The sequence below is a fragment of the Sceloporus occidentalis genome, unplaced genomic scaffold, assembly GCF_023333645.1.
Source record: "Sceloporus occidentalis isolate IW3139 unplaced genomic scaffold, rSceOcc1.0.p SCAF_2, whole genome shotgun sequence".
In the NCBI taxonomy this organism is placed as follows: Eukaryota; Metazoa; Chordata; class Lepidosauria; order Squamata; family Phrynosomatidae; genus Sceloporus; species Sceloporus occidentalis.
Window position 1 is genome coordinate 90235843 of NW_028316982.1, and position 14221 is coordinate 90250063.

General features: G+C 41.7%; 1 protein-coding gene across 1 annotated transcript in view; it reads left to right on the forward strand.

Moving 5' to 3' along the window:
• The first annotated feature begins 5090 nt into the window (after positions 1 to 5090).
• LOC149318667 (TATA-binding protein-associated factor 172) overlaps positions 5091 to 14221 on the forward strand; it is an 81210-nt gene continuing 72079 nt past the window's right edge. The window contains exon 1 of the mRNA XM_089510235.1: positions 5091 to 5347. Coding sequence (XP_089366361.1) covers positions 5334 to 5347 — 14 coding nt within the window. The 5' untranslated portion in view covers positions 5091 to 5333. The remainder of the gene's footprint in view (positions 5348 to 14221) is intronic.

Consider the following 14221-nt stretch of genomic DNA (forward strand, 5'->3'; position numbering starts at 1 on the left):
ATAAAACTGGAATCTTCTCCTCCTAAAACTCAGTAACATTTAAAACAGGTTAGTTTCAATCAGTAATTTATTGGCCGAACGGATGGTCCTTTTATGCCACCTTCCAGGTAGCTTCCAGGCACGATGTTTTGATGTTGTATGTCTGGAAGCTGCCCTGAAGCCACCCTGGCCGTTTACACATGGGTGGCTTCATGACAGTCCGGCAACACGGCATTTTCATGATGCACACAGCCGGAGTGTCATGAAGGCTTTGGGCTTCAGCAGGACTGGAAAAGCAGGCTTTTTGCCATCTGAGAAAAGAGCTCCTTTGCAGCTCCTTTTTCGGACAGCTTCAAGGTGGATTGGGGCTGTGGCATGTGGTTGCTGCGGCCCCAATCAGTCTTTGGAAGAGTCGGCTTCAAGCCACCCTTTCAGTACCAACTGTTCTGGCCTTAGTTTATTTCTGATCAGGGTACTATTTTGAACTAGTTGTAGTTTATTTAAGTGTTGGACTAAGATTCCAGGAGACCAGGGCTGAATCTACACTAGTAAAATAATCTGGATCCAGTCTGGAGTATTTTGCTCAGGTTTCATCCCATTTACACTACACTGACACATAAAATTCCGGACTCAAATAGTAGTGATAGCAACACATTTCCCCCATCAGAATTCAGTCATAAAACCATAGAGCTGGAAGAGACCACAGGGGCCATGCAATTCAACCCTCTGTCGTGGAGGAAGGAACAAAGCACTTCTGCCTGATGGTCATCTAGCCTATGTTTAAAATCCTCCAAAGGAGACCCCACCACTGTCCGAGTGTGTTCCACTGTTGAACAGCTCTTACTGTCAATAAATTCTTCCTAATGTTTAGGTGGGATCGCTTTTCCTTTGGCTTGAATCCATTGCTCCGTGTCGAAGTCTCTGAAGCACCAGAAAACAAGTTGCTCCATCCTCAATATGACATCCCTTCAAATATTTAAACATGACTATCATGTCACAATTTAACCTTCTCTAAGCTAAACATTCCCAGCTCCCTAGACCTCTCCTCACAGGGCATGGTTTCCAGACCTTTTGCCGTTTTGATCACCCTCCTCTGGACACACTCCAGCTTGTCAACATCCTTCTTGAATTTTTGTGATCAGAACTGGACACAATATTCCTAATAAGGTCTGACAAATTAAATTCAAAGAGATACAAAAGGGCGTATTGTTCCCATGTGCTTCTTTTCCTTCCCAGAATTCATAAACATGCCAACCAGTAGCCTTTCTTTTTCTTTCCCTTTTTTCTTTTTTGTCAGTCTTACCACCACCCACCTTGCATTCTCACTGAAAGGCTTCCCCATCCAAACCCCTTCCTCCCTTCACACCCCAGTGAGTAAGCAAGGGGCCTTTAGATGTTTCCTGACAGGCAGCCCCAAGGAGAAGGAAAAAGAAAGAAAGATAGACAGAAAGATGTTTCTTCTCTCATTTTTTTATTTGAATCTTGAGTAAAGTCCCTTTTTTGTTGCTTTCTGTCAATTTGATTTATTAATCTGCATGCACATTTTTTTCGCCCTGGAAACTGTGGAGTGAAAGGGGAGTTTTTCTAAACTGCATAAAATCTTAGAAGAAGCTTTTTCACTACAAAACTGGTTGTACGTTTTGTGTTCCAACAGCACCAGAATAGAGGTAGGTATAGATTTTTTTGCTAGTGTCAATCCAACTAAAGAGTTCTAATCCAAATCATTTTCACTTGTCCATAGAAGCTCACTGGGTGGCACTGAACAAGCCACACTCTCTCAAGCTTAGAAGAACCCCTCTGAACAAACCATGCCAAAATTTAAAAACAAAAACAAAAACCAACCCATAACAATCTTAGGGTCACCATAAATTGACCTGAAGGCATGTAATAATATTTGAAAAGACTGTGATGCTTGATCTTATATACAGGAATCTTGCTTATGTGCAATGTCTAAACCTTCATGACCAAGAACTATGACAGTTTTTAGAAAATAATTTTTTCTGTTACTTTCATAGCACTTGATATAATAAAATCTCTAAGCAATATACATAAAAAACTACCAAGTTTTTTGCCTTTGTTATTTGGAGGTGATCAATCATTTTCACAGTTGCCAACAGTTACAAGGCAAATGCCAAAGCAAATATACATGGACTATAAAAAAAGAAACAAACAGGCATGAAAATTGCAAGACCATCACACACACTGTATGGAAGACACACTGGCTTTATTTTGTTTACCCCGATATACAATTGTGACCCATGACTCTAAACTCAGACCACAAAACAGAGTGTGTAGAAATTACTTTTTTGGACTATTACTCCCAGAATTTCCCAGACCTCGTATATTTGCTGACTGACCCTGACAAGAAAAAACAGATTTTGTCAAGCATCTGCCAGACTATACAAACAGCTGGAAAGATGTTTTGGGTTTTGTGAGTTGCAAATTGCACACAAAATATGTTGTACATATGTTGCTACCCAAACCTTTGAATGTTTTCCACTAAGAATTCATAGTTGGCCAGGGGAAGAAATGTTTATTAACTGTCAGTACAAAGCAGCTATCAAGTGCTCTCTGTCTTTGGCCTTTTCCCTTTGCTCCTGAATGAGAAACACACACAGTACTACCCACTTTTCATTGGCAATGTACACATACTTCTACACCAAGTTGGATGTAACCTATAGAAAAGGGCTTTTCATATATGAAAAGAATGGGCAGCTTTTCCATGCAGCCCTGGAACAGCCCTGAATGTCCAAAGGATAAAACAGAAAAACACTTTTGTCATTAGGGGAGATAAGAAATAATCTGCAATGCTGAATGGACAGCACCAGAGGGTTCGCGTCTAATTCAGCTCTTTCCAAAAGCTGTTGTGTCTGAAATAAAACTATGGTAACTGATGTGGAGATTAGCTAAACATTTGTGGAGACCTATGCACAGTGTCAGGGAAAGCATTCAGCTGCAAATTTATTAACTTAATAATCAATTTATTAGCTCTTTGAATAATTAAAATTAGCAGATGATGTTCAAATTTTCCTGTAACCTCCATGTCAACTAGTTAATATACAGGACCTGTGTGTGCAGGTGTGTATACATACCATATAACACTATATTTAGAGAAAACCAGTTGGTGTTATATGTATAGTTTTTTGTTGAATGCTTAGTACTGTATAGTAGTCTACATAGTTACTAGAGAATAAGTCCCACTGCACTTAGTAGAAATTCTGTGGAAATGTAATTATTATGTGGCTGAAAGCTCAATTATGTGTCAATCATGAATGGAAAATGGAAGAGAATACTTGGAAGATACTACTCCAAGATAGTTTAATCAAGTTGTTTTTCAGATCAAGCAGGTTCATGCAGCATATAGATAACAGATCTTACACCTGTGTGCTAGGAACTTCCCATTAGGAGTAACCGAGCTCTTGCTTCTTTGCACTATTCTGGAAGAGTCCAGTGATTATATTTAAAATCAAGTTAGAAGATTTGAGACCATACTAAGGAAAGTTTACACATAGATTCCATTAGCTTATAGTTGTAAACGCTTAGAGACTGCTTAGGCTGGTATGAAGTAGTCTACAAATGAAGCTGCTATTGCTAAAAAATCCTAAAATGCAGAAACATACAACTCAACACAAAAGGCAGAATCATACAAGCATACATTGTATTCCCAATTACTATGTATGGATGTGAGAATTGGACAATTGAGAAAAGATAGGAGGAAACTCAACTCATTTGAGATGCAGTGCTGGAGAAGAGTGCTGATGATACTGTGGATAGATAGCCCAAAAGGACAAACAAATGGGTCCTAGAGCAGATCAAACCAGAAATATCCCTAGACGCCAAGATGACAAGACTCAGATTGTCATACTTTGGACACTTCATGAGAATGCAAAAATTGTTGGAAAAGACAATAATAGGAAAAGTGGAGGGAAGAACAAAGAGAGGAAGGCCACATGCCAGATGGATGGACTTTATTAAAGGGACCACGAATATGAATTTGCAGATTTGGGTTGCCATAATTGTCCACTATTACCAGGGACAAAATGTGAAACAAATTCGAGACCAAACTGTAGGACAACTGCAGGACAAAGCTCAGCCCAAAATGTAGGACGTTTAAGGTTTCTTAAATGTCCTACATTTTGGCCTTTTTGACCTGCAGTTGTCCTACAGTTTGGTCTCGAATTTGTTTCACATTTTGTCCTTGGTAATAGTGGACAATTATAGCAGCCCTACAGGAGCTGGGCAGAGCAATGGAGGACAGGGGGCCTGGAGATGCCTCATCCATAGGGTTGCCATGGGTTGAGATTGACGTGAAGGCAATTAACAACAAAAAATGGCTGCATCCACACTGGAGAAATAACCAGGTTTGGCACCGCTTTAACTCTTTTCTGTCTCAAGGCTATGGAATTCTGGGAGTTGGAGTTTGGCCCCATAACAAACTCCAACTCCCAGAATTCCATAGCCTTGAGCTATTAATGCAGTTAAAGCGGTACCAAACCGTGTTATTCCTCCAGTGTGGATGCAGCCAGAGTCATGTACTACTGTATTGGGAACCTATATGGGGCTAAGCCCTGACGTCATGGCTGAATTTGGCCTGAAAGAACCCGGATTATCGGGCTCAATTATTTCCACAAGGCTAAACCGGAAGCGGGCCACGCGGTTTGCAAGGCACGCCGGGACTTGTAGTCCCTCCCTTCTCGCCATGAAGGCGTAGGCGCCGCATGTCCTTTCTTTCCCCCCACCGAGGAGGAGGTTTATTCCATTGCATGCGTAATATTTATTCTTCGAGTTAACCCCGGCGGAGAGTTATTTCACAATATGAGTACTAAACAGGCATTATCAATAACAACGGAGGAACTCTTTTTGTCTTCGTTTGCGTCTGGGAGCCCAATAAAAGGTCACTATTTTTCCTCCCCCCCGCTGTGGTTAATGGTACAGTCCTATAGCTGGGCTGCGAAGTTGGCGATGGCAATGGCGGCCATCATCCTCTCCTCCTCAGCGGACGCCGCCTAAGCCCCGCCCCCTCGCTCTCCTTCAAACGCGGCTCGCGATTGGCTGCGGCCTCTCCTCCGTGCCAATCAGGAAGCGGCTTCCATGGAGGAAGGGAATAAATACAAGATGGCTGCTCATATAAAACCAGGCGCAGGGCTTCTCCCTGGCGATGGAGGAATAAGGGTTTTAATCCGCGGCGGCGGTGTTTGGCCCTTGGGCGGCTTGGGAGGGCGCCCGAAGAGGGCAGCGGGGGTCCGGGCCGTCGCTCCAGGCCGTCCTCCCGCTCCAGGGCCCGGGCCCAGCCGCGCTCTTCCCTGTGGCTGCGGCTGCCCAGGCCTAGGCCCTTCCTCCTCCTCCTCCTCGCCATGGCCGTCTCCAGGTGGGTGTCGTCTGGGCGCTGCGTGAGAGGGTCCCTCTGCAGCATCCTAGGCGCCTCGGCCCTTGGGAGTGTCTCCTCTGCCAGCCAGGCATCCTCGCAGGCCCCTTCCCTCTTCCCCTTCACCCCAAGGGGACCCACAGGCCCCCAGATAGGGGATCATTGGGGGTTATTTGCCATAGAGAATGGCTGTACTGTGGATTGCTAGCCCTACGTGAAGAATCGTTGGGGATTATGTGCCCATAGGAAAACACAGAGGAGTACTTGGCCCATAGAAAATTACTGGGGATGATTTGCCCACAGAGAATCATTGCAGAAGGCTTGCCCATAGAGGATCATGGGGAACACTTGCCCATAAGGAAACATTGGGGGCTGATTGCCCATAGGGAAACATAGAGGTTATCCCATGATGCTCTATGTGCAAGTAGTCTCCATGTTTCCCTATAGGCAAGCAATCCCCATCATTCCCTATGGACAAATAATCTCTATGTTTCCCTCTGGGCAAGTACTCCCTGTATTTCCCCATGGACAAGCAATCCCCATGATTCTCTATGAGCAAGTATAGTTTCTTTTTGGGTGAGTACTGTCCTTTGTTTTAGTATGTCCCTTTAAATAGGCTTCCTGGCTATAATCTGACACCTGAGGAATGAGCCACAGACGATGTGCCTTGTTTAATTACAGGAGTGGGATTTTGCCAGCACAGAAATGAATGAGAAGGTGGTAAGGTAGTCAGAATAGGAGGGGGAATTTGGCCACAGAGAAAAATCCCTCTGAAGATGGCAGCCACAGATGCAGAAACAAGCTCTTCTAGAACGTGGCCTCACAGCCCGAAAAACCCACAAAAAGCGATGGATGCCGGCCATGAAAGCCTTTGACTTCACATTGAAAATCAACCCATTTCAAACATGGTGCTGGACAAGTGTGCTGAGGATACTGGACAGTTAGATAGTCAGGATAGGAGGGGAAATAACTCATTTGAAATATTCTGGACAAGTGTGCTGAGGATACTGGACAGCCAGAAAGACAAACACATAGGTCCTTGAACAAGTCAAGCCTGAAATCTCCCTGGAAGTCAGGATGATTCGAGGCTGTTGTACTTTGGTCACATTGTGAGAAGACATGAATGAGAATGAATGACTGGATGGAAAAGACAGTGATGCTAGGAAAGGTAGAGGGCAGGAGAAAGGGAGGGAGACCACCTGCCAGGTGGATGGACTCAATCAGGGAGGCTATGGGAATTAGCCTGCAGGATACTTTGGCATCATCGTCAGAGTACACTTTGGCAAGTTATTGTTTTTACTTTTAGCCAGAGCTTCCTTCCCACCCCCCTTTTTTGGGCTACAAGTACCAGACTGATTGGAAGTTATAGTCCAAAAAATAATGTTTCTAAGCTCTGTTTCAAGCAGTCACCCCCCTCCTCCCCATACACACCATCCCAGGGGCCTCCCAACAGAGGATTGTCAAGATGAGATAGCTCAGAATCAGTTAGCCTATGGCAAAAGGAGGCTGGGAAGCTGCTAGCAGTCTAGCTGCCTAAATACAAGGGCCGGGGGAGAGTTTCTGAGTAAGATATGGTACTTGTCCATGTGTACTTCGGACACATAACAAGAAGACATGACTCATTAGAAAAGACTGGGGAAGACTGGGATGAAAATGCTAGGAAAGGTGAAGAGATATAGAAAGAGAGGAACTCTATTAACAGGGTCACAGGAATGAATTTACAGGAACTGAACAGAGAAGTGGAGGACAAGGGGGCTTGGAGGTGTCTGATCCACGGGGCCACCATGGGTCAGGGCTGATTTGAGGGTATATAACTGCAGCAGCATCCATGCTCTTGCCCATGCCTGAAACATGCACGCAGGCCTCCAGCGTTATAAAAGGCATGCAGCATCACTCTGCTTCTTGCTTGTTTATCCTCGTGCTTTGCCATTGAACCAGCTTGCTTTCTCCATCTACACTTTTTGAAGCTCTACCCAAGCATCTCCCATCAACTAATCAAACACCCCAACATGCCATCTACTTGTTTATATGTTTTGCAGTTTGCTATGCTATTCTAAATGTATTTAGAAAAGAGCACTTTTCTCAGTTGCTGATGTTTGCGCCAGTCGTTAATGTTCTTTATGCGTCAGTTGCCGTGCAGTTATTTGCAGGCTATTAATAACTATAATTCGGCATAGTTTCAAAGTGATTCTTCTCATACTGTGCGACAGTGGGAGTTGTGTGGCCCCTCCAGATGTCATCAGACTGCAACTCTTCCATAGCCAGTGATCCTGGCTGGAGCTCCTGTGAGTTGCAGTCTAACAGCATCTGGCAGCTGCCCTATTTCCACTCTATTTATAAAGAAAAAAGTTTAATGTTTTGATAACATTAAGTGACTGTGTGAAACTAGTAATTGACACTCTAAATCATGAAAGTGGTAACATATGATACTTAGAAATCAGCCTCTCTCTTAAAACTTTGTGATTCTGTATGGGTCTCATATTGGTACAGTGCAGTTGGGAAATAACCAGTGATATACTGATGTTTGCGAAATATGAGAGGAAAGCAATGGCTTATAGTATTAGTGTGGTATGTTGCAACTCGAAATAGCTGGCCCTATTGATGTGGGAATGGACTGAAAGTTGAAGAGAGATGCTGTAATCATAAATACTTCAAGTCCTATCAGTCTCTTGGGTACTTGTGTCTGCATGCAAGTGCTTAGTAACATGTTAACTTCATGTGACCCATTGTGCGTAGAAATCCCCCCCCCCCCCTTTTACTTACTTCTTACATAGAACATTCTTCTGGTACTCTCATTTGTTAAGTGGCAGTGTTGTATTGTGCAGTAGTTGCTGTTCATAGAGCTAATTCCAAAACTTGTTTCTGAACATGTAAATTAAAACCTAGACCTTTCATGCTGTATTAACTTACAGTAGCTTTTGAGCTTCTGTCATGAGTTCTTTACTGTCTTACTTCCCAGAAGTCAGTTTTACAGTGTAATAAATATAGGATGAGTACTTGTTTTCCATACAGAGAGTTTCAGCTTCATACTTCAGCATCTTTAATTCTGCAGGAGCTAAAGAGGCTTTAGAGAGCCACTGGTAATTGAAGAAGATGAGCCCTTTCTGATCTAGTGCCCTCTAGATATGTTGTAATCCAACACATTTGCAGTGCATCGGATTGTAGAAAGATGAAATACAGTATTAACATAACCAGGCTGATGACCTAACTTGAGTTACGGCAGTTTACCTTTAAAGTTATTGAAGTGGAAATGCTCCGAGGACACGATTTCCAAAATATTGCTGTGGCTTTGAGTTAGCAAGAATTTTAGCATTTTCAAGCTGTGGTTTCACACAGTGTTGTTGTGTTCATTCAAGTCATGTCCAACTTATGGCAACCCTAAGTAAACGCTATCCTGGGGTTTTCTTGGCAAGATTTGATCAGAGGGGGGTTGTCTTTGTCTTCTTCTGGGGCTGAGAAATCGTGCCAAGATCACTTAGTGGGTTTCCATCACTAAGTGGGGATTCAAGTCCTGGGCTCCAGAGTTGTTGTCAAATACGCAAACTACTACATTACACTGGGTCTCATACTGTAGCTCAGTATATGCATGTTGATGGCTCTAAGAAAGATATCTCTGAGATGGACTTAAAGAAAAACAGTCACTTCTCACAGGAATATGAGCATTTGAAAATTTGGTTGTATTACATATTTTCAGTTTTTAGTATAAGATGAAGGAATGCCTAGCAGTGGTAATAAATGACAGACAAATGGAGATTTTTAAGTCTACAGTCCTGTAAATCCTTATCTGGGCCTAGCCTTCACTGAATACTGTGTACATGCAGCAACACATGTGGACATTATTTTTCTTATTTACTTAGGAAACACCTAAAATGTTATGGGTGCTGTACACAAAATAAAAAATTAAAAAGCCCTGCCTTCAGGTTTGCACTGTGGAACAAACAACATTAAATTGAAAAGATAGGTAGGACAGAACAACAGTAATATTGGTTCAAATTACTTTAAATATTCAAAGTAAGTTGAGCTGATTGTTTACAGAGCCTTAGTTGGGAAGGATGGTAACACAGTCAGCATGCCATATCCATTGATCTTTTTATCCACTGATTAAAGCATCCATGGCTTGAAAATATTTTAAAAGCACATAAATTCCAAAAAACAGACATTAATTTTGCCACTTTCTGTAAGGGACACCATTTTACTATGCCATTGTATTTAATGGGACTTGTTAATTATTTATTAAAATATGTACCTCATTCTATATCACGGGATCTCAGGGCTGCTTACAAATAGCACCAAAACAAGTTAGACTAGTTAAAAAAGAGAAAGTAGAAATAAGCTAAAAACATTGTAAACAATATAATAGTTAAACAGATTTGAATGTTTTTAAAAGTATAAATAATGGTCCTGAGCAGCGTGGGCTTGATTTAAGTAAATTTGATTTAAATCACTACTCAGAAAGACTCGATTTAATCATGTGATTTCCCCCTCCCCAGGGTGCTGTTCCTCACTATAACTTTTAACACATATTTTATACACCTCAGAGTTACCCAAGAGTCATTCTTGCTGGTACCATCCTTATATTTACAGCCAGATGAAAGTTTCAGTTTTAGAATAACAACTTTTCAGATTACCTTTACAGTTATATATACTGATTTGGTTATACTGTTAGAAACATGTCATAGAGCCACTTAACCCCATTTAACCTGGTATATTTGCTACTGGGTGTTTTCACATGTCTTTTTTAAAAATTGCAGTGATCCACATCTTTGGTAGTGTGGGTATGCTACCGAATCAGTTTGGATCTCACTACATTGTTCCTGGGAATTAAGGTGCCTCCACTTTAAATTGCTCCAATGACAAGTGTGAATGGCAACAGGGTTAAAATGCCACAGAGATATTTGGGAACAGGAAATGTATTGGGAACATCGACCCGGTATTGCATCACAGCGGAGATCCAGATCTCCTCGGGACAAAAATGTAAATGTGAATGCCTCCTAAACCAATACTCCAAAAATAATAACCCAAAGACATGTGGAGTTTCTGCTCAAATGGTTTCACTTTTGTTTTTATTGCTTGCCCCTCATTCATACTTAGCTTCTTCAGCAGATCTATTCCATTCCCAGTCTCCCAACAATCTGTTCATTGAATATTTTGAAATTTAGCACTTAAGATTAACCATCCATTAAGATGCCAAGCCCTCCCTCCAGTCCATCTCCCTTGGTCCAGGCCTCGGAGGTAGAGAAGAACTGCTGGACCTCATCCCCTTCCCCCACCACTCCCTTCTCCTTTTGTGTTGTGTCTTTTTAGATTGTAAGCCTGAGGGCAGGGAACCGTCTAATTAAAAGATTGTATGTACAGTGCTGTGTAAATTTACAGCGCTTTCTAAATAAAGGTTAATAATAATAATAAGAGATAGAGATTGATTCTGTGTATATAGGTTTGCAAAAGAATGATGGGACTGTGATCTCTGCAGACAGCAGTAATCATAAGTGGGACATTATAAAACAGAGATGGGAACTGTGTAACCCTCCACATACTGAAGTTCAGGTCCTGCCATTTCTCCCATTTACAGTATTGATTCAGTTGTCCAAGATTTGCAGTTAAGCAACCGGGGTGGGGGAGGGGGGCACTGTTTCCTTCCCCATTATAAATACTAGTGGGAATATTAGAATTAAAATGACATTAATTTTGGAGGTAAAATTAACAACAAATAATGTTGGTTATGTTCATTGTTTTGGCTAAAAGTATATTGCCAGGATCTTGCATTGGGAGACATACATCCAGCAGATAGCCGTGATACATCTCCTTGTAAAACTCCTAAAGCTCACTTTCTTCACTGAAAAGCCCCCTCGCCATTTCTGTGTTGATGAGGAGTAGCAGAACTATTTTCCATTATGTGGAAACTTGTTTGTGACATGCATCCAACTAAAAAAAAAATAGCTGGATGTGTCTGCTGCTCCCCATGTTCTCTACCAACATAGGAATGGCCATCAGGGAGGGCTGCCACAATGAGGGTTGAGGGTGGTGTTTCGTTGTTGATCATAACAACAGAGAAAGAGGGTTACACACAATAAGCATGCGTTAGGCATTGTAAGTTACTAACAGGAAGTCATCCTATAGCTTTCTGTTGTGTGTTGGATCAGTGGGAAAGTGTAACATGTAATGTATAGTTAAACAGTAAGCCTGAGGGTTCTGTCATGTGTCATTTCAAAGTTTGAACACTTGTTAAACTGGACTTTTATGCTGGGTGTGTATATAAGCATGGTGGTGTTGGTGTTTTGAAGTATTTCCTGGTGGCAGGTCTGTCCTTGGAAGTGCAATTCAGTTGTTGAACTACTCAGTCCACTAACATTCCTCGGACTGTCAGATGAAAAGAGAGCCAATATGGCGTAGTAGTTTGAGTGTTGGACTATGACTCTGGACACCAGGGTTTGATTCCCCACTCAGCCATGAAATACATGATGTGACCTTGGGCAAGCCACACACTCTCTGCCTCAGGAGAGCAATGGCAAACCTACTCTGAACAACTCTTGGCAAGAAAACCTCATGATAGGTTCACCCACAGTCACCATCAGTCAGAAACGACTTGATGCATAGAGTCCGTCCTCGCCTTACGCGGGGGATCCGTTCCGGATCCCTCCGCGTAAGGCGAATTCCGCCTATGCTTGAGCCCCATTGGAAACAATGGGGCTCATGCGCGGCGGCGCGTGGGGCGCAATGGGCGCGCACGCCCATTCAATTGAATGGGACGCGCCGCCCCGCGTGCGCCCCGCGGCTTGAGCGCGTATGCTCAAGGCCACGTATGGCGCGCCCGCGTATGGCGCGGATGCACTGTATAACAACAAAAAATCAGGTGAAAAGCAGTAAAGTATACAGGCTTTGTTTTTGCGGGGAATCCATTCAGGATCCCCCCTGCGAAAACGGAGTTTCGCATATATTCAAGCCCCATTGGCGCGCACTCCATTATTTCCCCCTCCATTTGTCCCTCACACATAAGCAAGGGATGCGGTTTCCAGAACGGAGGGAGGGCTGTATTACCATATGTTGAGTTCAAAAGGCAATATGTAAGGTCAAACATTTTTAGAAGTTAAAGGAGCTTAGAATTTAAAATCTTGCTGTCTTGGTCACACAAAAATTTACATTTTAAATTTTTTATTAAATTGTATTAAAAATACATGAAAATAGGAATAATACATTCATGTACAAGAAGATTTGTAAAAGATATTAACAGTTATTACATAACATTGTTTGACTTCCTTTTCTGTAGATTATACCATGCAAATTCTCGAAATAAAGTTTTAATTATCCATTTGGTTGACTGGTCACACATTCTTTATCTTCTTTTTATGGTTATCTAAGTATTACCTTGGGGAAAAACAACAACATATTTTCCTCTTCACGGTTCTTATCACTTTGTGACCATCTTTAAATGCTCTTACTCCACCCCCTTAGGTGAAATTAAGTTCCATCTTGTTTCTGTCTTTCCCTTTTCTATTTTTTTAGCTTTCTTTTCTTTCTTATACCCCATAAGTATATATAATTTGAAAATTCCCATATAAATTGGTTGTACATATATTCATAATTATAAGTAAACATTCAGGTCCTTGATCTTTTTCTTGTTATTCTAATTGCCCCAGAACAATATATTCACGTATCTTTCCTTTTAGTTATCAAAATTTATTATTAATCTTTTTAGTAAGTAGTCAGCTGTTTCCTAATTCCTGATGTCATTTTCCAGTACTGTAGCACTGGATCCCATTCTTTTTTCAGTTTATCTGATGATTTATTGTTAATTGCATAAGTTAGTTTATCCATCTCTCTTAGATTCTTGTATGGGAAAAATGAAAAATTGACATTTATAAATGAGTCTGATTTATGTATCAAGCAAAAGTCTAACAGTTGCCTAATCTTTGTTGTACGCATGCCGTTTCTCTTTAGTTAGTATGATGTGATGGCACAAGATCTTCCCACTAAATGGAACTTGAAATTGAGGACGTCTGTGCTAGTGTTTCAAATGAGCAAGAGTTAATAGTTCATATAATATAGAGAGGTAAACTTGAACTTGCTGCAGAACCATTGTTTCAGGTGGCAGGATTCTGTGATGGCAGCAACATTTCTCATGCAGGTGAAGTAACTTTATTGGGTACGATGAAGCCCCACCTCCAGTCCTGTACTGCCACCTCTCTTTCCTACCCACATTTTCCTTGGAGGTAGTGCTGAGTTAGGCTGGGGCTGAGACTTCAGTCTGTATACTCAAGGAAATGTAACTTTCCAATGCTCTAGTAAGGAATCTGTCAGGGGCAGCATTTTTAGATATGACAAAGACCCCAGGGCCACCCTTTCTCATTGCAAGGGATTCTTTGTTGAAGCCACTACCACCACGTTAGGAAATGATGATAAGGCTTCCAGAGAGAGTTTGAAAAAGGTTCTTAGGTTCTGTTGCAGTGCCAGGGATATCAGTGGGAATCCAGCAGGACTCAGACTTCAGAATGAGTTGGAAATAAGTTATATTAGTTTCTGATAATTTTTAAAATATCATTTGGAGAGCATATTCTGAGCTGAAGGGAGGGCTTGCTTCTTTGTAATACTTCCAGTTTTTTATCTTTTGTATGTATGCAGTGTAATGAGCCATTTTTGTAAAAATGTGTTATCACACTTTTTACATCACGTAATTACAACATGGCCACATTGTTTTGGAAGTTATACCCAGTACACAAAATAACTAGGTGGCTTCCTCATTTTTGCTCCTGATCAGAATGCCAGCAAATTTTTGCCAGTACTAGTTACAGCTAGTAGTTTGTAGTAACCCCAGTTTGAAATCTTTGGTTATAAAACAATGAATTGGGTAGAGTAGCACTTGGTGGTTGTTTTTGTGTGCCT